We start from the raw sequence: 22,871 nt of genomic DNA on the forward strand, positions 1-22,871 counted from the left end.
CTCCCAAAATATATTGAAATTATGCATATTTTAGTTTCCCTGTAACCTGCTTGACATGGCAGTCCCTATTCTCTTAGGCTGGTCTTGCCACCCTCCTCCTGTCTAGTTTTGTGACTCTCTTGTGCCTTAAGAACACTGCACAACAGGCAAGTTTAATTCCCTCATGCTTGAGCTCCTCTAGAATTTAGTAAATGCTTCTGTGTCTTCCAACTTAACACTAGTCAGTTTATCAGACTTATTGACATGCCAGCCAGAGGGTGAACCTGGGGAACTGTATCCATAAAGATCCCTACCCCCTTCCCCATTTCCACAGCGAACTGCCTCAGCCTTGCCTTGCATGGATGCTGGCAGCAGGTGTTAGAACCCGACACCATTTGTCCTACAACAAGCACAGCCGCAGTGATCTCTCTATGGATCAACTTTCTGATTTGCCCACAGAAACATACCACATTTTTTAGCGTGACAAGGAAACAAGAAAATATTTCCTTCAGCATTTCCATTTGCATTTACGGATCACGCCAAGATTCGCTGCTCCGAGGCCAAAACAACCCCGGAGAAGCGGAGCCGGCGGAGCTCCCAGCGCCCCGTGACCGCGGCGCCCCGTGCAGAGGCGGGCACGGGCACGGCTGCGGTCGGTCCCGGAGCTCGGTCACCGCCTGTTCCACGGCCACTGACAACGCGTGAAACCGAACAGCTCCTCGGCTCGCTTCATCTGCCAGCGCGGCCGGACTCTGTTATGTTCGAGGCGATGGTTCAAGGAGTGAAATTACGTACACCAAGTCTCATACCAATTAAGACTTTAACCACTAATTGCCAAGGTAATTAATCATCCCGTAAGGGAACAAGTGACAGGGAAGAAGCCACCTTCTAGCCCTGCAGCTTCACCTGCCGCAGGCCGGGCCCCGGGAGCTGCGCTGCGCTCTCGGTGCAAACACCGCATCGCCGCGGCCCCGCCAGCCCCGCTCACCCCCCTCGGCCTCGCCCGGATGGCGGGAACTGCAGTGACCCCCCGGTCGGGCCCCGCGGGCCGGGTCCCCGCTCGTCTCCCGCCGACCTGCCCCGCCGCCCCGGCCCGCCGGGGAAGGGCCGCGCTTGCCACCTCCGCCGCCCCCCGGCCCGCCACGGCTGCCCCGGGCGGGGGAACCCGCCGCCCTCCCCGCACGGCCGCGGTCCCGGGGCTCCGCCTCCCCTGCCCGGCAGCCGCGGCCCCCCGCGGCGCGCCCGCGGCCGCCCCCTCACCTCGATAGCGGCGGGAGGCGGCGTGGCAGGCGGTGAGGAGCAGGACGGCGCCCAGCGCCAGCGCCTTGGCGCTCCTCACGCTGAAGTAGTAGTTGATCTCCCGCTTGCCCCCGGTGTAGGCCAGCGCCGCCATCTTGGCTCCTCCATGACAACAGCGTGCGATGGGGCGGGCGGGCGCGGCGGGGCAGCACTGGGTCCCCGCCGGCGGCCAACGCGGACCCCGCCGGCTGCCGCCGTCCCCGCCGCCGCGGCCGAGAGCAGCCCCACGCCCCGCTGCAGCCGGGGCGGAGCCACTGCCGCCCTCCTGGCGCTGCCGCTTCCTCTCGGCCGCCAGCGGGCGGCCCCAGCGCTCGACTCCCCGCCCCGCGGCCGCCGTGGGGCTGCGGTGGGTGCCGGTGGGTCCCGCCCTGCTCGGTCCGGGCCCCGCGGCTGAGGGGGCGGTGGTGGGGACCTCGTTGGGACCGTGCTCCGTGAAGGAGTACCCTATGCGTGACGGCTGGCACTGGACAGTGAGAGCTTCTTGCTAAATAATGCGATTTTAAGTACTTGTCACTCTTCTATTGACAAGGGAGTGGTCATTCCAGGCTGGGAGACGCTCACTCCCTCTGAACGCGGGTAAGTGTACAAGGAAGTTGACACAATCACAGAATCAATAAGGTTGGAAAAGATGTCTGAGATCGAGTCCAACCTATGACCCAACACCACCATGTCAACTAAACCATGGCACTAAGTGCCACATCCAGCCTTTCCTTAAACACCTCCAGGAATGGTGATTCCACCACCCCCCTGGGCAGCCTGTTTCAATATCTAACCATCCTTTCTGTGAAGAAACTCTTCCTAATGTCCACTTAAGCCTCCCCTGGTGCAGTTTAAGACTAAGTCTTCTTGTCCTATCAATAGTTGCCTGGGAGAAGAGGCCAACCCCCATGGATTTAGCTGGATTTGAGGGGATACATGAAATGATTGCTGAAGTCTTACAAAAAGGGAAATCCTGTTCCTCCACAAGCAGCTGCCTGAGTTGTACCTGGGAAAAGATACAGGGCAGCAAATCTGGGCTCTGAGTCCAGTCCCTCAACAGCAGGGGAGTTGGGAGGCAGCCACTGAACCCTCCAGGCCCGGAGCAGGACAAGCTGTCACAGGAAAGACATTTCCACAAAATAAAGTAACCACATATAAACCATATAAACAAATATAGAACTTAGGAAAAGTGTGCAGTACACAGTCAGATAAATATGGGAAACAAATATGGCAAATAAACAGTGAGCAGTTGCCAAGCCTTGGGTGATTATGAAGTACGTACTGTGCTAGACAGATTCCCTCAGATCCAGCAGAATTCTTTTCATTAGGATTGGCCGGAAAAAAAGGAACAGAAAAAATGTTGTTTATTTTGGTTTTTTTTAACCGAACAGGTAAACAATAATAATGAACAATCTGGGTTCTGAACACACAAAAAGTTCCATTTTCATTTCACCAACCTTCCATTTCCCTGTCATTCAAGAAACGCTACTCTGGAAGTTCTGAAAATCATTGAATTTGATTATTCATTTAATAATAGATGAAAAAAATAACTGTGTGTGGGGGGGAAAACAGTGAAATATTTGAAACAAAAAACAGGAAGTCTATCCACTCAAGCAATGTTTTATTTTGAAATATTACCTGAATAAACACAATGTAATGTGCATGCAAAATTTAAGTTCAGGTATTCCTCTATTACTATATGTTCAATGTATTGATATTGATATGTTCATTTCCATCCAACCAATGTCTTTACTATCTGCTGACATATAATCTATATTTTTTTCTATTCAAGTATGCCTGTTAATCACTTTCTCAGCATTGTTTTTAAATTATAAAAACACTATATTAAAGTGCTTAGGTTTATTCTCTCAGGGATAGAGGGAGAAAAGGTATCCCTTAAACTCCAAAGTATACAGATGGGTGGTTACTGGGTTATGTTTTTCTTAAAAAAAAAAAAAAAAAAAAAAGGCAACAAAACCAAACTAAAATGACAACAAAAATCCAAACAAACCAACCACCTCAATTCTGGTTGTAGTATGGGTTATTTTACTCCATAAATGAAAAATTCCCATTGATGCATAATTTTTGTCTCATGTATCATTCAAAAAGCCAAGAACTTTCAAAGCCTTCATACTGTGAACAAACTTTATTGTTTGTTAAAATATTTCTGTTAGTGCTTAGCTTTCTTTGTCCTCATTTCACATGCATTTTACACTTTAAGGAGCAATTTAAATATTTTTTAACACCTCTAACTGAAAACACTCACTAGAATGCTGGTAATTTACTCATAAGTTAGAATAAGGTGAATGAGGAGGAATGGCAAATTTCTATTCAATTTAGAAAATAAGTTTAAATTGGATAGATGTAATTTACACAGGTATAATTTAGATGAGATAGTTCTTCCTTTAATGCTTCCTGACTTAGTTTGGCAGGCTCAGTGTACATAGAAGGAGAACTTTGTGCCATGGGTCAGACCTGGCATGCACATACAATTTTGCTGATAAGCTTCGTTCATGGTAGATCTCCTTCAGCATTACAGCATTACTCCATGTTCTGGAGTTGGAGCTGCTGTCCTCAGTCAAAGGCACAAGGCAGTCACAAGGACTGGAAACATGTAAGAAGATAAAATGGCTACTATAGTATAAAGTCAGCTATTATAGAGAGCTGGTATTTAAACATTTTCAGTCAGAGGAATAGTAGGGCATTCTCATATGATATTTTCCCTTTAAAGTTTTTATATGTTTATAAGAGTGTAATTAATTTTTCACAAGTATATATAGCAAGGAATATAAGGACCAATGATGGAAGAAAAATTAAATTACCTTTAATCTATAAGTTTCATGAGGAAAATATTCATGTGTTCATAAGGAACATACTATTTGTTGTATAACAATCCTAAACATTTACTGGTCAGATTACGTGACCAATACATCTGTTCTAGAACAGGCAGCAGTCACAAGTATAGAGGCCATGTTGCTGAGAACACAGCTGTGCTGGGCAGGGCACGTCTCAAAGATGAAGGACCACCGCCTCCCTAAGATCTTGCTTTATGGTGAACTTGCCACCGGCTGCCACAAGAGAGGAGCCCTAAAGAGAAGACTCCCTGAAACAACATCTCAGCCTTGGCCATATTGATCAACATAACTGGTCTACTCTGGCCTCCAATGGGGAGGTCTGGAGACACACCATCTACAACACTGCTGCTTCTTTTCAGAAGGCAGGGTCACTCTCAAGGAGAAAAGACAACACGGAAAGAATCGTGTCTTGCAGAATATACCACCTAAGGAGTCTTTCTGCTGTGCCTTTTGCAACTGGACTTGTCTATCTCGTATTGGCCATTTTAGCCAAGTGCGCTTGTAAAAAACGTGGGTAGAGCCCTTCCCAAATCTTTGTTCACGAAGCCCAGCCGTGATGATGATTTGTTATATACAATAACTGGAATATTCCCTACATTAACTTACAGGTTAAGTGTTGAATAATTAATTAGTAGGATTTGCCATACCCCAAACCATATCACTTCTCAATTTAAATGGAGAAGCATTGCTGGATTGTGCCGGTCATATTGCAATTCCAGAAATAAAGCTGCATTTCCAACATGTTCCTAGACAGTGTATTATTTTCAGCAGTGCAGCTTTTGCTTTGGCAGCTTTTGTGTATTCACCAAATGATGGCATCGGACATTTTAACTGCTGAGTTTTCAGCCTCATAATGGCAATCAATTTTTCCTAAGCGTCAAGTTTCCATGTGGTGTGTGCATGCATGGTAGTCACCTATTTCAAATATTTAATTGCATTAATGAAGAGGGAGTACAGATAGTAAGAAAGTTTTTTCTCAGTGGACTTGTTCAATTAAGCACTGTAGCCTGTGTACTGTTGCAGCCAAATGCTAAAACAAATATGCCCCCAAACTTGTAAGATCTTGGAAGTTCTATCACAAATTACTGTTTTTACAGATTTCTAATTTTGTAAAAGTTATAAAAATGGTTCCTCAACAGTCTGTACTGAAGTCAAGCTGATATTAGGTGAAGTAGTTATGAAATCACATGTATGAAGGCCATACTTAACTTTATCCCTAAGAGATAAATACATCTGCAGTTCTATAATATGAAGCTTAATAGTGCTTTTGTTTAGGGTTTCTGTGCGTCCAAAACAGATGTGGATTGGAGTGATGAAGACAGGAAAAGGAAATAGGCAGACTGCAAATGCTTATGTCATCTGTCCCCTTTCATTAAGGACAGTCAAGGGACTACACCTTTCTGCATCATGGGTTGTGTCATCTCTGTGCAGCTACACAGTTCTGAGTCCAGGCTGGGACTCTGCTCAGCTCACTAATGCAAATCTATTTTTCTTTCAGCTGCTTAGATTCTTATCCTCGAAGCTTTGTATCCATCAGGGTTATGGGTTAAGAATTTTCAATTTAGATGAGTTTTTTTGGTATTCAGGTACAATTTTTTTCTATTTCCCCCCTCTCTTTTCTTGACTCCTGGTTGAGGGAAAATGGCAGTCACTGTTAGTTCCTTGTCAAATTGAGTAATTCTTTTTTTATCAACACTTTGTTTTCATATTGTTCCTCTTCCTGGTTTCCCCTTATGCTCCCAGATGTGCCTCCTTAATATTCAGAATTCTTTATATTTATGGGGCAGCCTTTGGAAGCCAACCCAGCCACTGTCCAAGCTGTGTTGCATTTGTGGAACACTAGAAGCCTTCTCTTCTGGCTGCCAGCAATACCAATGCCATAGGATTACCATGTTCTCTTTTAGCACCTCTGCACTAAATGCCTGCTACTTGAAATCATTATTTTTAGGGAGATAAATTTATTTTGGAAGTGGAAATTATATTTTATTATGAAAGTTACAGGAACAAGGGAGTCTCTGTGGCGCAATTGGTAAGTGCGTTCGGCTGTTAACCGAAAGGTTGGTGGTTCAAGCCCACCCAGGGACGTGTTCTTCCCTTTCCTCTGCCATGGCAGGGGCTTGGAATCAGATGACCTTAAGATCCCTTTCCAATCCTAACTATTCTATGAAATTTTGGAAATTTAGAATTCTTTGTTAGCCTCGGGTTCATTGAAACCCTAGTTTGCTGAAGTATCAGCAATGGATGAACAGACTAAAATATTTCCATGTGTCATTATTCTAAACTGAAATTGCATAGAAATGGTTTCATTTAAGAAGAATATTGCAGTGTTCCTTGTTCTATCATATTTGTTTTTTCTGTATGGTGCTCTGTTGTGTTGCTGTGAGCTCTAAAGTGTATGTGTTATTTTATTATGTTGAAATGTAAACATATTTATACAAAATATCAACATGGACTACTGTGCCCCTCAGGCTTAGCAAAGATTTGTCATTTAGGAATTAACAGATAACTGAGTAGTTGTGTCACTTTCAGGAATTTTGTGTAAAAGCTTGGGGAGTTGGAATCTACAGGACAGCTGTTATTGTTTGCTTCTAGCTTTAAATGTCCTGTGCATGTTTTTGCTTATGCTTTAAAAACACTTGTACTGAGATAGTACAAGTGTAGTCATATACTAACAGTATATGACTTTCTCTAAAGCCTAAACCCAGAACAAATCCATATGCAGTGAAACCACTGAAGCCCATTATCCTTCAGCAGCTCTCTTGTGGACTCTTTGCAGGAACTTCAGTGATAGGACAAGTAGTAATGGGTACAAATTGAAAGAGAGGAAATATAGATTAGACATTAGGAAGAAATTTTTTACTGTGAGGATGGTTAGACCCTGGACAGGTTGCCTAGGGAAGTTGTGGATGCCCTGACACTTTGAGCACTGTCCCCCACAGAATGTTCAAAGCCAGATTGGACGAGGCCTTGAGCAACCTGGTCTAGAGTGCATGGCAGGGGGTTTGGAATTAGATGATCTTTAAGGTCTGTTGCAACCCCTAAACATTCTGTGATGCTGTGATTCTATTCTATGAGGCAGCCCTTCTCTCACAGAGCTCTCTCTCCACAGTCCTGTTTTCATGGTATGTGCAAGAATTCAATCTTTCTGAGATGTCTTCCTTTCTTAGTGCTGGAGCATAAGTATCTAAATACTAGGAAAGAGGCAATCAAAATGCTGCTTTCAAAGTTGAAGGCAAAAACTCCAGCATTCAATCAACTTGGGAGCAGGAAGCTGACAATTACATGGTGAAGAGATGAGCCGATAGCCAAGAAAAAATTCTGGCCTTGATCTAGGTGCAATAGAGCTGCTAATAAAACCAGATGAGATCTTTGATATTGTCTGTTGGCTTTGACAGAGTGCTTCTACTCTTCAAATAAGGAGCAAGAAAAGCAGTTTCTAGTTTTCAGAAGGTGCCTCTGTGCCCTCCAGGTGGCAGAAGAGTGCAAAGCAACTTGGGAACGGAATACAAATTCCAGTTGGTTTTCAACACACTAGATTCAGATCGTATCAGATAATGAGTTTAAAATTAATATTTTTTTAGAACATCATGCTATCCTAAATTTCAGAGCTTCAGATAGTAAAAGGCTATGAGTTTCACTGAAAAATCTATTACACTTCATAACCATACTAAGAAACAGATGAAGGGGTCAGTAGGAACCAATGCAAATAGTCTTCATATTGTGTTTGGGCAGCGCATTATCATGTGTGTGGCAAGGAGGTAAAAGAGTTGTTCAGACAAAACCCACAGAAAACAGCTGCTGAGTTGTTGCATATGAAATTTCCACAGTACTTATGCAGGGTTAACATAGAGAACAGATTTTTAGACCAAAAAGTCCTTCTGGAGCAGAGGATAAGGAAAATATAAGAACATTGCTATGGACCTAGAAGGAAAGTGAGAGAGCAACTCAATCCAAAGGTCAGTCCTTGGCTCATAATTTTATTAACAAAGTGGTCACATCTGGAATGGTGTAGTGGGTTTCTGTGGCTAGGTTTTGGTAGCGGGGGGGCAACAGGGGTGGCTTCTGTTAGAAGCTGCTAGAAGCTTCCCCTGTCTGGTGCAGCCAAGTCAGCTCCAGGGTGGGCTTCCTGCCACCGGCCAAGGCTGAGCCAATTAGGAGTGATAGTAATGTCTCTGTGGTAACATATTTAAGCACCAAAGGTTGTTGCGCAGATGAGAATTCCAGCCAGGGAAGAGCAGAGTGAGAACATAGGAACAGTGCAGACAACAAGGTCAGTGCAGAAGGAGGGGGAGAAGGTGCTCCAGGCACCAGAGCTGAGGCCCCTGCAGGTCGTGGTGCAGCCCATGGTGGAGCAGCTGTGCCCCTGCAGCCCATGGAGGACCATTGGGGTGCAGAGACCCACCTGCAGCCCATGGAGGAGCCCATGCTGGATCAGGTGGATGCCTGAAGGAATCTGTGACCCCTTGGGAGGCCCAAGATGGAGCAGGGTCCTGCCAGAGACCTGCAGCCCTTGGAGAGGGAAGCCCACGCTGGAGCAGGTTTTTCCCGGGTAGGACTGGTGGCCCCTGTGGGGGATCCACATTGGTACAGCTCATTTATGAAGGACTGCACCCCATGGAGAAGTGACCCACAGGACAGCAGTTTGGGAATAACTATTGCGTGAGGGATTGATTCATGGTGGAGAGGTCCATCAAGGACTGTCTCCGGTGGGAGGGACCCCACAGGAGCAGGGGAAGGACTCCTGTCTCTGAGCAGCAGTAGAAAGCAACTGACCATAAGCCCCATTCCTCATTCCCCTGCACTGCTGAGGGGGAGGAAGGAGAACATGGAAGGAAGGAGGGATGGAGAGAAGGTGTTTTTAAGATTATTTTACTTCTCACTCTTTTGCTCTGATCCTGTTAGTAATAAATTTAAGTAATATCCCCACTTTGAGTCTGTTTCGCCTGTGAAGGTAATCAGTAAGTGACCTCTTCCAGCTGTTATCTCAATTCATGAGTCCTTTGCTGTTTTCTCTTTTCCTCTCCTCTGTCCAGTTGCAGAGGGAGAATGAGAGAGCAGCTGTAATGAGTACCTGGAGTCCAGCCAGGATCAACCCACTACAAATGGATACCCAAGTGCTGATATACAGACAACAGTAAAGGCTATAGAGATGGTAATATCATTGTATACAGGGCCAGAGAAGCACTGTCCTAAACATGAGCAAGGTCTTAGAAACAGTACTGTTTTCCTGCCTATTAAATGGTTAATCTGTGGGACATATGTAGGTGGGGGGTAGAAATGTAGCTCCTGAATCTCCAGGAGGGACAAAGAGCTCATGCTCCCAAAGCAGTTGAGGTCATCCCAGCTCAGGAGGAGGGACATGAAATGCTAGTTCCTCTCACCTGGAGACAGCCAAGGACATTTTCATCTACAGGCACTAACCACCAGCTTGTCTTGCACAGGGAAGAAATTCTTAACATTAACTCTTAAGCTATTCAGCAGATTGGATGCTGCTAGTAAAACAATAGTTTCAAAAGCTACAGGAACTATTTGAAACAAAGTATTTGAAGTCAGTACCCTAGAACCATATATGGAACTGAAAAAAGTTCAAAGGACCTATTGTATCTATTTGTATCTATTGTATCTATCTTGTTTCTCTTGTATCTATAGCTTATTAAAGTAGCTGAGAGAAACTATGGAGAACTCTAGTTCGACTCTGTGTATTGTGAGGCAGGCGGTCTGCATGGATGCAGTTTGCCCTCTTTGCTCCTCCTCAGAAGAATAAGCAGAGGTCTTTAGGATATCATTGCAGAATCTGGGGAACCAATAACTTTGGGTATGCAGTTTCTGCAGGAATTTAAATTTCAGATGACTGTGGTAAACCAAACGTGGTATAGAGGCAGGTATAGCCATAACAGCAATGGATGTTCTTTCAAACTGAGGAATTAGTCTTATTCCCCGTTAAATGCTGAAAGATAAAAATAAACAAGAAGGTAAAAAAGACTATTAACCAGAAAAATTGTGAAAAACATTTTTCCCAAATTAAGGCAGGCTCTGTTTGGGTGACTCTTCTTGCCACACATTCTAGGCACTGTTGTAGAGAATTTACCAGAAATGGGGAGCAAACTCTAACACCTCAAGATGTTAAATACCAAATGTTGCCAAAAGGTAGTGGTAAACCCTTTTGGATAAAATTGCCCAGAAGAACTTATTATGGAGGAAGGATCTCAGCCCTGAGATTAGCTTAATTGGTTAGAGCATGGTGCAACTAATATCAAGGTTGTGGGTTTGATTCTTGTATGGACCATTTGCTTAAGAGTCGGACTTGATGATCATTGTGAGTCCCTTCCAACTCAGAAGATTCTGTGATTCCATGAAGAAAAAAACCTTTCCTTTAGACCAATACAGAGAGAAGATAATTTCAGATTCACAGAACTCGACAAATGAAAGACTAAATTATTATTGTATTTTTTCCGCCCTGAGTGAGCATGCAGTTTGCTACCAGAAGGTTTCCTGGTTTGGATGGGTTTTGTTCTGATGTGTTTATATAGTTTTAGGGTGAGTTCTGAGCCTGATGTTTTGGAGAAACAGCCACAGGCAGTTCAAAATATTTTGACAGTAAAAATGACTGTGAATTCAGGAAAAAAACCCCTAAAGAAATATTCTTCAGGGGCCAGTAATTAGCATGTGAGTCAGTAGGTGGTGCACAACACCGGTGGAAATGCCGAAGAACTGCTCTGCTGTTTCACTAAGGGTCTTCAGAAATAGCATTTGGGAAAAGTTGTTTCATTTCACCCAAAGAACCAATTTCGGTAGCTAGAAAGCAATACAATTTTTTTCTTAATCAGTTCATTGCAACCAAGACAAAAAATGTCTTTAGAAACAGTTTTTAGTGGTTATTCCTCCTTGCAACATTTGGAGCTGCTTCAGTCTCTCCACTGTTAACTTTTGGAGTGGTGCTTTCTTCAGGTTACAGGGACTTCAGTCTGGATATTTTCTTCATGCTTCCCTTTGGGAGTTCCCGCTGACTAAGCCTGTCTCATCTCTCCCCTTACCTGCTTTTGCTGTTGTCTTCATGGGCCTCTCTGCGTTGTCCCAAGCATGTTCTCAATTCCAAAAACATGGCTGTTGGAATTGCAGATCATTTAGTGCTTTTAGCACTCTCTTAAAAGGTCTCAGAGAAGAACAGTCTTTGCTTCTCGCGGTGTCTTTTGCGAAGGTAAATTATTAAGGTTAGCAACAGCAGGTAGTTCTGTGTCTCATACAGAACCGAATAAGGGCCTAACAACCCTGAGCTTCCTGACAAGACAACTAAATTTGAGATTCCTTTCACAGACTTCTGCACATCCTTTCTAAAGCGCACAGGCACAGTTCTGCTGATTACAGCACAGCACCAGCCAGTACAGCTCTCTCAAGAGCCAGGAGCTTTCTGTCTCCAAGTGTAAGACAGAAGCTTCATTTTCCTTCTACCTTTTAAGTGAGATCATGATCTGTCTTTCAGCCATTACTCCTGCTTAACTTTTGGAAAAAAGGAAGGAATTATTTCTGCTTCTGAACTTCTCATACTATGAGGCACAGAGTTACTGAGTGAGTTTCTTGGGATCTTTTCAAAAGATGCTGTTGAAATGAAGAGTCAAGTAGACAATCACAACCTTAAGAAAGTTGTAAGCAGCCTCCCAAGACTTTAAGCAAATGTTTTACAGCAATGGGCTAATAGAGTTACAGCAATGCAAATGTATTGTAATATCTGGGTGTGAGCATCTGCCACTGCATCTAAGCAAGTAACTTAACTCATTAAATACTTTCTTTTGGAACACTGAACATGCTTTATTTCATTACTTTTTTTCACAATTTATTTAAACATCTCACATATACAAAATACATTTTCTTTCTTTTTTTGAGAAATGATTTTTTTTTTACCCTTTGTAGAAGATGGAAATGAGATTTGAAAGCAGGAGCAACCTGATTTTGGAGGAAGAGGACAAAGATGAGGAAAAATGATCCACATGCTTAAGCTGTGGGTGAGACAGGACATTCTAAGTTTTAAGACAGACTTCAAAGAAACAAGAAGCAATACTTTAAATGTCATTAGCACCATTGAACTTCAAGTATTGGAAAGATACTCTGTAATTACGCAATTAGCACCACTAATGAGTGGAACTGAAAGTACCCCAGATTGTATGGAGAAGTTCCTACAAAAGATGTGGATCACACTTGATTTAGTGTATGAGGTAGTTTAAACCTTTGGAAGTTGTGGATTTAAACTTCCTCTGTGGAAGATATTCAAAGGCCACAAATGGTGCAAACTTTCATGACTTTTTATTTTGGTTTTTTTTTTTCTTTACAAAGGTTGACATTTCCCAAAACAAGGTGTTAAATCTTGAAAGACTTCCAAGTCCATTTGGGGCTGTATTAAATTTCATTGCACAATTCTCCAATCAGTTCTTCTCCTTCTCTTTCGCCCAGAGTTTAAGCAAGTAGATGAACAGAAGAAATGGAAGGAGTCAGCTTTCATTATAAAAAGAAATGACAAGAGAATAATTTGGGAGAGGCTTTAAGTTAATTTTAGTTCATTCATTTAAAACAGACTGGGCCAACGTCCACACTGAATTCTTGATCAGCGCTGCCAATATCCAAAGGTGCAATGTCAAGAATGGGCAAGCGGGATGGCTTATTTGTTCTGTATTCAATGATCGTTTTGCCCCATTGGTTGTTCTTTCTCTGTAAGACAAGATTCATTACAATTGTTATTGCATTGTTCATAGTATTAAGTAGTTGTTTCACCTGAATGGATAATTTCTGAAAGAATTTTGTATTAATTTGCTTCCATTGTTTGCAAATCAGATACCCAATATCCAACAATTTAGATCTCTGACACAGATAAAATATTTACTTGAACCTTCTGAAGTTGTATATGTGATGCTCTACATAAACTGCTATTATTAATTTATTTACACTGATGTTAAATCCACAAAGAACCCTGCCTGAGTGTTTCAGGTCTTAAAGATCCTGCCCCTTCTACAGCTTGTGCACTGTTTTGTCATCAGTCTTCGGCTTACACAGAATTTGGATCTTGTCCCTCTGAGAAGCTTTTTTTTTTTTCTGCCACACTGCACAGTACAAGGTAGGATTTGTTTATAGCCCAGTCCTTTCCACTTGTTAAGGATCTGGGCCAGCTGGGTTTGTAGGCTATTTGTCTTCATTGGGTAAAATTTTGCTGGTCTGACTGATTATTTAATTCGAAATCAAAGCATGACTCTGTCCCCAGTCACATGCTTAAGCATGGACAATCACTGTGCCCATGGTTTATGCATTACTTACAGAGCATCCATCCTCAAGAACACTGAAAGTGAATCTGCTGTTGCCTTCAGCTCGTAGTTCAACATCATTGGATCCCTGCAGCATTACAGCCTTTTTAAGGTTGCCAGTTTCTGCATCCATGTAGGCAATGCTGTTCTTGCAGTGGTAGGTGATGTTCTGGGAGGCATGGTTGGCCAGTAGACGCATGAAGGCAAGTTGGGTGGCCATATCCTTTGAGGTCACTCCTTCACTATTGTATTCAAACTGAAAAACAGAGAGGAACCCAGTCAGTTGTACTGCTGGATGTTTGTAATGCAAGTGTGTGATAGTCGCTCTAGAAACATTAAAAACAAGAATCACCTAAGTCTGCAGTCACTTGTCTATTGCAATTTCAGAGCTAAAGAATATCAAATAAAACTAGGAGGAGGTAGACTGACAACATCCATGAGTGAAGGTAGTTAAATTGTAGAACTCTGTTCTGAGATATGGTGTTAACAGTTTATGTGGATTCAGAGACAAGAGCAAATAAGTTCAAGGAAGACAATTTCCTGTTTCCACAGATACACAGAAACATTGCCTGTCTCAAGAAAACCCTGAATCTTATTCTTTTTTGAATCTAATAGAATAGTGTCTGTGGATATTACAAATGTTTACCTCATTCCTAAATTCTTTTTACAGCATCTACTTTTAGCAACTGTAAGAAACAGGACCCTAGATTGTTTTGACCCAGTGGGATCAATCTAATCTTCTAATATTAAAGATCTTGGACACTTCGATTTCATCAAAAGATCAACTCAATTTAATTTAAGAATTCTGTAATTAGACCTCCTTAGCTGTACAAAAGTGATTTATTTGCAACTGGCTGGGACAGTGTTTAATGTGCAAGAAAACATATTTCTTGGTTTTGTTTACACTGATAATTCTGAATGTTACGGTGGCATACAGTGTGGATCTGTGATGTGTAATATAAATATCTCTCCATGAATAGTGTAGTATGTAAAAAAATCTCCATTAAAAGAGTAAGCAAATTTGGGTTTCTTACTTTTTCAGAATTTCTGGACTGTCTTTATACTAACGTACCATATTCCAGTCCAGGCTTCCCTCAGCAATAGCAATTAGTCATGTTGAATTGATCACTAGTAGACATCAAGAAATATTAGAACAATACTGAAAAATACTTTTAGCAAACTGTGCCCTAAACCAGAACCAGAGCTCTGTGCCCTTGAGATAAAAGGTAGTTCCGTTTTCCATATTTCTCCCCTAAGAGAGTTTAATTTATCTGCTTGCTTGCTTGCTGAGAGTCAGTGTCTTCAGACAGCGTTATAGAAAACAATCATCCTCCCATACATCACTTACCTGGCTGCCACCATTGATAGTTTCACCAAACCATACGTGCTTCTTGTCCCTGGCATTCTTGTTGATATACCAGTTCTTAGCGGGAATATGGTCAGGGTTGGCATGGATGCAAGTCTCACCAGTGGCAAAGTCACAGTATACTCTAATGGCATCTGCAGAGCAGCCTTGGTTGGGATCAATCCAGTAGAAGCCTGCCATTGAGGAAAGAAATGTGGACAATAGTTCACTTAGCTTAGCCTTTGCATTCAGTTCATATTCACTTGTCTGATATAGGAACTCAGAGAGAGGCCATAAATATCACAGCTAGGAACAATATTAAGGTGATAAGCGGGATTCATAGATATTTTGGATTGTTAATGTATAAGCAACTGTATTTGAAATCTAGGGTTAAGTATTTTTGCATTATTTTGAAAAATTTTTGGAATAATGTGCAGCAATAGCAATAAAGAGCTTTTCAGAATGTATCTGTTTTCAGTGGAGACAGCAATAACTTCTTCTTTGTCACTTAGTATTTTTGTCAGGTGGCCAAGGATGCCATTCAAAGAAATGAGCCAGAAAGGGCAAATATCTGGCACCAACATACCACTGCTCCATTCTGGGTGGCTAAGTCTTAGGTCACGACAAGTGCGAGCTGGGTTCTTTTTGGAGCCTTCTGGGGTCAGCAGGGTCTCAATTTGGTTGTTCAGTGTTTTCAGAGTGGCATCGACTTCATAATCCTTGGGTCTGAGAGAAGGCTGATCAGCCCGGTAGTATTCCGCATCAAAGCCAACTTCATATCCACCACCATTGGGACCAGGGGGACCAGGGGGACCAGGAGGTCCAGGAGGACCCTAAAGTGTTTCAAAAGCAAAAGACAAGAGGCATTCTGTTAGACATATTTTTCTCTCCATTAAATGCTTCCACACATGCATAGTCCTACTTAACTCCTGGCACCCTTAGCTCTAATCGGAGGCAGCACATATGGGCTTGCCCTGTGGTGATTGCTATGGGCTGAAGCAGTGGAAGATGCACAGTGTAGGACTACCACACCTCTTTTGTGTACTTGCTGTCTGGCTGTAAGGAGTGAATAAGGACTTCAAGTTTAAACCTAATAGGGAAATGCTTCAATATTTTTTTTAAATAAATAAACCCACATATATTCCTACACTGCTAGGCTTCTAGTGTGACATAAATGTGTTAAATCAGCAAAATAAGAGTTATACTCACAGCAGGACCTTGGCTACCATGAGAGCCACGCACACCAGCAGGGCCAATAGGTCCAGGGAGACCATTACGACCATCTTTACCAGGAGGACCAGAGGGACCAGGTGGACCCTAAAAGGAAATTTGAACAGTTTAATTACAGTAAAAGCACTGCAAATAGAGATTCATATAAATGGGAGTGTACATATATATTGCACAAAAGTAATGGGAGAATTATTAGAATATGCTCTGAAATTCACATACCCTCGGGCCAGCAGGGCCATTGTTACCAGGAGGACCTTGATCACCGTGTTGTCCCTATTGGGAAAGATATATGCATAGTCATTAAAAAGTGCAGTGGCACATGTTTGTATTTGCATGATTCAAGAAGGAGCTATAGTTAGAGAATGGTATTCTAGGGCTAATTACATTTATTAGTGGAGTTGGGATATAAAATGCTTGTTTTGGGAGGGAAGGAGAAAGGGCGTAAAGAGGTATTTAATGGGATAACCTATAAAATTCTCTATATTGTTTCTTCAGGTTTTCAGAATTCCCAAAAGGCAATACCTCAGTTTAAAAGGGAAGAAAATTCATAAATTACTTCTGCTTCTCTGATACAGAGGCTTTACAATTTCTGGCCAAAGTAAGAAATAAGACTAAAAAAAAGACAGAGTTTTTTTTAATTCTGTGCTAGCCAAATGCAGTTGAGTTTCAAGGCAACTCATAGTTCTAAAGCCATTAAAATAATTAATTATTAAAATTATTAATAAAAGCCTATTAAAATTTGCCATTTTATATGAAGAGCATTGAGCGTTAAAGAGACTCTTAATGGCCTTTGAAAGATGATGCAGAATGGAGTAAGTGGTATCAATCTGCTGGGTTGTGCATATATAATTCCACCCTAGGGTGACCTTATTTCCTCTTTTTTTAACTCTTTCTATTCAAAATCCTAAAAATCAATTACTTACAGCCAGACCAGGAAGACCCTGTAATCCATTGTGTCCCTTCAAGCCAGGCAGACCTCTAGGACCCTTATCACCAGGTACACCTTTCTCACCACGTGGACCTTGTGGGCCCTAGGAAGGAACACAGTTGCCAGAGGAATAAACATAAGCACTCTATATTATGCCATAGGTTGCCTCAATTTGTATAAATTACATCCTGTTAACACAACTAGGAAAAGTGCCAATCCCAAAAGTTTCAGGACCAATCCCACAAAAGAGAATGCTGATTGAGATTCTAGATCCATATATATTTACAGGTCCTTAAGCACTACTTTTTAGCCAGTATCTTGAGCAGAGTCATTAGTCCTTGTTAATAAAGTATGTTTTCTCTTTTTGCATCAATGTGGTAATGTATTTAAAAATCAGACTTACAGCAAGACCTCTTGGACCAAAAGCACCAGCAGGACCGACAACACCAGCAGGACCCTGAAACAAGAATAGAAAATACATGGCACTGCTGTATACTATTCTAATGAAGGTTCCATGCTCAACACATTTCTGCAGAAAGTAATTATCCACACGTTGTAGAGGTGAGAGGTATTTTATATCTGATGGACAAATCTTAGTCTTCTTAGACCTTAATAAAAAAATTAAGGTTTCATCAACTTACGGGTTCACCACGGTTTCCAGGCTTTCCAGAAGGACCAACTTGGCCATGAGGACCAGGAGCACCCAGAGCACCACTGGGACCAGGACTACCAGGAGCTCCACGCTCACCCTGGGAACAAAGGAACACAACAGGAGAGACAGTGTGTTACTACTGACTTACACATATTGGAATATTTCTTCCATGGTAATGAAATAAAATAAAAAAAAGTTACCTTGAAACCAGGAGCACCATCACGGCCTGGAGGACCATCATTTCCAGGATTGCCCTGTTAAAATACCATGAAAAAAAAATCAAATTCCATCACCTTTCATCTCATAAGGAACTGTGTGTCAGACTAATTGCTTCCAATGACAGTAAGAAGACATTGAATGGGATAGTATCAAACTTGAAGACAAAAAGGTCTTCCTTATAGATACTATTCTCGAATCCCTCAGATATATTAATTTTCTCAGAAATCTAAATTACTTCGCTGTAGTACTTCACAAGGTTAAATGGCTTCCTTTGTGAATGTTAATCTCACTTCACCTGTTTCACTGTGTACAAAAGTGAACCTTTTCCTTCAGAAAATTCCAATGGAAGAGAAAGTTTGTTTCTTTTTAATTATTATTCTCTGTTCTCTTTCAGATCCTGCAAGTCTCAGGACTTGTGGGTGCCCTGTATTAAAAATACTTCGGGTTATCAAATACGCTTCCCTTCCCTTTCCCCTTCAGGGAAAGCTTTATATAGTTCTCCTAACAGGAAACAAGGCAATGTGTTAGTATTTTACTTGAACTGTTCTCAAAGTGTAAGTCATGTATAGCCACTGTATGGATTCCCTGCTTTAAGGTGAACTACTAACTTGGATGGTTAAATTAAATGGATAAGTTTATTTGCTACTCTATGAAGGTGTTGGAGCAGGACTCTGTCCTTCAAGTAATCACCCACGAGGCAGGATGTTAGTGAGAACAATTTGTTCCACTCCAGTGTTCCTACATTCCCCCTTCTGCACAGGGCTCATGTCACCATTGTGCCTTAACCTGCAGTTCAGCAGTGCCTGCCACACAGGCCAGAGTTGGCTCTGTAGTGTTTTTACCCTGCAAACTTACCTTACGTTTTGTGGAGAGGGAATGCGCATTGGGAAACACTGCGTAGCTCAGCCACAATGTTTAAGTGTATCTGTTTTGTGAGGACTCCAAAACAGTGCTGAGTGTTGCACAACTCCAAAAACTGAATTACAACATTTTGTGTAATGTGCTTCATAGGCCTTCTGAGCCTTAATTTTAAAAAGCTCTGTCTTTAATACCATGAATCACTAGATACCTCAAGTAAAAGTGACTGCAATTTTTATACTTCCCTGAAAGATATGTATAATGTGTCTTACATGATGTTTAAGAAAATTTATTGATAAACAAGGCTTTTGTGATATATTCTTCTCTATAGCCAAGGTACATCCCCTGGAACGTACTATTTGTTCTCAGTTCCAGCAATGAAGTAATCTTTTCCCCACTCCATCTTTCTTGGTAATTAAGTAAAGAAGTCAAAAGATTTTGATAGTGACTCCAGAATGTATTTCAGACATAACTTGTGCCTTGAAGAATTTGTCACCTAATTGGGGATGGGAATCTATGCCTATAAAAATCCTGATATAATTTTCTCTGAAGACATTGCAAGGTACAAGTTTGCTAGCAGAACAATCTCCAGTTCCATCCACTTTTTCTGTGTATTTGTCTTTGCCTCAGAATAAAAGAAAAGCAACCTGAAGTGGAAATAAGACAGCTTACATCACGTCCAGCTTCACCAGGAGCACCATTTGGACCAGGAGAACCCACAGGACCAGAGGGACCACGGGCACCAGGAGGACCAGAAACACCCAGGGGACCAGGTTCACCCTAATACAGGAACAGTGGTAACAAAATGTGATATTATAATACAACACAAACCAGTCTTACAGAACTTTTGGTCTTTATCTAAGAGAAATATTTCTCTGCAACCAGTTCAGGAAGTGAAAAAGAATCAAGATATGTGAAACATATCTAACTATATCAAATATTATCTTCATTCTAAATTTTACTATCAGAAACCTCTGATGACAGTGAGAAATATGCTCACTTACTGACACAAATCTTGTTTGTCTGCAACAAGTCATAATTTCTTCCATTGCTCTAAGTCTGTTAGGTTCATATATTCTGTTTCCAGCAGCAATGGAAAGAGGAGAATCTACATCTCCTTTTCCCTGGCTTCCCATAAGAGTGGACCTCAAGTGGTTTGGTTTTTTTTTTTTTTTTTTAACACATTATCTGTTTAAAGCAGTTTACTAATCATATACTCACTGTTGCTCCAGAGATGCCTGGAAGACCACGTTCTCCCCGAGAACCAGGCAGACCAAGAATACCAGGAGCACCAAGAATACCCTGAGGACCTGGGGTACCAGGAGGACCCTGTGATGTGAAGAGCATAATTTTTATATTACAAGACAATAATAAATTTAACATACATATCTGTCAATGATACTGAAGATTTCGTTCTCAGCTGCAACTTCTGCAGATCACAGAAGACATTTCTATAATTTTTTTGTTGAGAAACAATGGGAGTATTTCACAGAGGTACTCACTTCAATAAGACAGAAATGTGTATGACCTTAAAAAAAGCCAGTAATTTAGATGTGCAAGCTTAAAGATACTCAAAATTAATTAATTTATTTGCATAGTTCTAAGTCAACCTGGGGGAAGACAACTTTAACATCATGATCCCCACAAATCAGAGTTTCTGATGCAGCTATGAATTGAGATTGTTCTAAATGGATGTTTACATGTTCCCTTTTCCATCCATGATGATCAATTTCAGAGCAGGAGACTCTGCTCCCCTTTCTCAGACTAAGTATCAATTTTTTCTCTAATTAGTCATATTGCTTTCATTTGCTCCACTTACAGAGAAAGATACAACGCGCCACAAGAAAAACAAAGAGCAAAAAAAACCTGATCCAGGGATCAGGTTCACTTTTTAAAGGCGTGTTTGTCAAACACACCTATAAACAATTTCTTGTGTCTCACTGGAACTATTTAAAAGCTTTGCTAAATTTGTGGGTAAAACACAAAAGCCCTTCACAAACATCGAAAGTATCTTAGAAGCCATAACATTTACATAAGAGAAACACCTTTAACGAGCTGTTATACTCAGTAACTTACAGCAGCACCGGCCTCTCCAGATGGACCTTTCTCACCAGCAAAGCCAGGCGGGCCAGCAATACCTTGTTCACCAGTGCGGCCAACTGGTCCAACATCACCACGCAGACCTCTAGGACCATCTTTGCCAGCTGGGCCAGGAGGACCAGGGGGACCAGTGATGCCCTAGGATCGAGTATGAATATGACATCATTACAATATAGACCCATTAACTGGGGATATCAGAGATAAACTTCACTTTAAGTCCATGTAAAAAAGATGTGCTTTGCAATAAACACGTTATCAGCTACTCTGATGCAGCAACTTCTATAGCTTTGTCAGCAGAGGATAGCTGTAGGGTTATTGAACTGAGTTTTTTTTTAATCAGGGCAGGTGAAAGCGGCATAATTTGGTGGGAAAATATAGATTTAGCGCTCTCTGGAGACATTAATTGCAATTATAAAATCTATGAGAAAAAAACCCAACCTCTTCCAATTCAACAGGATTATTTGCTTTAGATACTGGGATTTAAAATTTATTTATATCTAGGGTATCTAGGGAAAGAATTACTTTTTGGTAAAGGTTGGAAACACCTTTGAAAAGAAACATTTCAAATGTCAATCTGGAATGAGATTTTCTGGCTGAAAAATAAATAAGCAGGGATTCACATTCTAAAACATAATGAGACATTTCCGTGCTCAAGACAGGGGCTGGAACTGCAGATAGTTTAGAAAGTGTGGATACAAGATAACCTTAATATGCTTTTGCACATTGGACATGATGTCCTTATTCCAATCCACCAGGAATAACTGTGTAGCCATTGATTTGAACAAAAGCAAATGAACACAGATTTTGCAAATGATTGGGCACTTCAAGATGAGTAAGAATGCTTGACACGCTGTAAAAAACCCCCAAGAATTAAATGCCTAGCTCCTACTCTGGGAGTCTGAACAGTTAGATTTTTTTTCTTATCCAATCCTATAGGGATCTGAGATATCTAGTGCAATTAGAATTTGTGTCAATGAAACAAAATTTAGGATTATCCCTAACCAAAGCAACTTCTTATTTATCTCCCATTAGAACTTCATTAGTTACTTACAGCAGGGCCAGGAGGACCAACTCTTCCAGCAGCACCAGGGAAACCAGTCATGCCCTAAAAATGATAGTGAAAAGGAAGATTAATTTTAAAAGCAACAATAACTTCATGAAAAGCAACAACATCAGTACCAAAAGTTTGAAGACTTACAGGAGGACCAGCATCACCACGAGGGCCAGCAGGACCAGCAGCACCAGCAGGACCCTAGGTATGAAGGATTGAAAAAGAGAGATGGAATAAGCAAAGGCAGTTAATGTTCCCTATTTACAATAAGGGCTCAGTGTCTCTCTTGTGATAGCTAAGGGTAATTTTTACTCCAGCAGGAGGATAACTATCCTGGTACTAGGGTATTAAGTTCTCACAGACATTTAAAATCAGCATCATAAGGCCTAGGAAGAGTTGCATATAAGGCATTTATGATTCAAATGAATTTCCTTGCAAATGTTATGTGCATCTAAACAAATCTGGAAATCAAAATGTGAAAGTAGGGCAAAACCAGTAAGTCCCCCTTTTGCACTGTGTGACTTACACATCCACATAGTGCAAGAGCCTGGTGTTGGTCTATTAAAATTATACAGTAAGTACCCCAAGTCATGTTATCTTGCAACACTTTATGGTATTTGAACTACCTGGGTCTGACTTTCTGCATGATTCAACCAGTTCCCCAATAATGGGCTGCATGCATGTGAAGCAGAATATAGCTTTGGGCTATAATGCTGGTAGCACATGAAAAGCCTGTGTGCAAGTGGGTGCATGAACAAATTTCCACATGCACTTCTGGATGACTGAGTCTGAAAACTAGTCTGTGACAGCACATCCTGAATTTGAGAAAAAGGTATCAACATCCTCAGCTCAGAACTTACCCACAATCTCTCCCTGAATGGCCCAAGATAGACTGATTTTGCTGATCTTCAGAGCAAGGTGAAAAGTAGGTGTTTGGGTTTTTTTCTCCTTGTTTCAGTTCCAGACTCACAATCTGAGCCCACATAAATAGATTGACAAAGTTTATATAATGCGTGAAAAATCAGTATGGTGACTTTCCACACAGCCTAATTTGTCTTGAAGTTTTGTTTCTTTTTTTAATTACTTTTT

The 22,871-nt window shown here is 41.6% G+C and overlaps 2 protein-coding genes, 1 long non-coding RNA gene and 1 other non-coding gene across 5 annotated transcripts in view; 2 read left to right on the forward strand and 2 right to left on the reverse strand.

Annotated features, from left to right (window-relative positions):
* Nucleotides 1-1,497, reverse strand: part of CASD1 (CAS1 domain containing 1) — a 28,435-nt gene extending 26,938 nt beyond the window's left edge. The window contains exon 1 of the mRNA XM_027749102.2: nucleotides 1,240-1,497. Within this exon, the coding sequence (XP_027604903.1) occupies nucleotides 1,240-1,372 (133 nt within the window). The 5' untranslated portion in view covers nucleotides 1,373-1,497. The remainder of the gene's footprint in view (nucleotides 1-1,239) is intronic.
* LOC114002816 lies at nucleotides 578-22,381 on the forward strand. Of its 2 annotated transcripts, XR_003546007.2 has the most exons (4): nucleotides 578-818; nucleotides 19,262-19,428; nucleotides 19,864-20,879; nucleotides 21,764-22,381. It is a non-coding gene; the product is annotated as an uncharacterized LOC114002816 (long non-coding RNA). The 2 variants fall into 2 exon arrangements; XR_005566230.1 differs by lacking the exons at nucleotides 578-818; nucleotides 21,764-22,381 and adding an exon at nucleotides 1,504-1,854 and having other exon boundaries at nucleotides 19,864-20,027.
* TRNAN-GUU lies at nucleotides 6,124-6,197 on the forward strand. The gene has a single exon. It is a non-coding gene; the product is annotated as a tRNA-Asn (tRNA).
* COL1A2 (collagen type I alpha 2 chain) overlaps nucleotides 11,898-22,871 on the reverse strand; it is a 39,610-nt gene continuing 28,636 nt past the window's right edge. The window contains exons 38-52 of the mRNA XM_027749101.2: nucleotides 21,930-21,983; nucleotides 21,783-21,836; nucleotides 20,708-20,869; nucleotides 19,853-19,960; nucleotides 19,304-19,411; nucleotides 17,755-17,808; nucleotides 17,544-17,651; nucleotides 17,306-17,359; nucleotides 16,898-17,005; nucleotides 16,194-16,247; nucleotides 15,954-16,061; nucleotides 15,331-15,577; nucleotides 14,748-14,938; nucleotides 13,413-13,655; nucleotides 11,898-12,812 (exon numbers count right to left, since the gene is read on the reverse strand). Of these exons, the coding sequence (XP_027604902.1) occupies nucleotides 12,666-12,812; nucleotides 13,413-13,655; nucleotides 14,748-14,938; nucleotides 15,331-15,577; nucleotides 15,954-16,061; nucleotides 16,194-16,247; nucleotides 16,898-17,005; nucleotides 17,306-17,359; nucleotides 17,544-17,651; nucleotides 17,755-17,808; nucleotides 19,304-19,411; nucleotides 19,853-19,960; nucleotides 20,708-20,869; nucleotides 21,783-21,836; nucleotides 21,930-21,983 (1,800 nt within the window). The 3' untranslated portion in view covers nucleotides 11,898-12,665. The remainder of the gene's footprint in view (nucleotides 12,813-13,412; nucleotides 13,656-14,747; nucleotides 14,939-15,330; nucleotides 15,578-15,953; nucleotides 16,062-16,193; nucleotides 16,248-16,897; nucleotides 17,006-17,305; nucleotides 17,360-17,543; nucleotides 17,652-17,754; nucleotides 17,809-19,303; nucleotides 19,412-19,852; nucleotides 19,961-20,707; nucleotides 20,870-21,782; nucleotides 21,837-21,929; nucleotides 21,984-22,871) is intronic.

The sequence above is a fragment of the Pipra filicauda genome, unplaced genomic scaffold (genome assembly GCF_003945595.2).
Source record: "Pipra filicauda isolate LSUMZ 115617 unplaced genomic scaffold, ASM394559v2 scaffold66_size7647185_pilon, whole genome shotgun sequence".
Classification (NCBI taxonomy): domain Eukaryota; kingdom Metazoa; phylum Chordata; class Aves; order Passeriformes; family Pipridae; genus Pipra; species Pipra filicauda.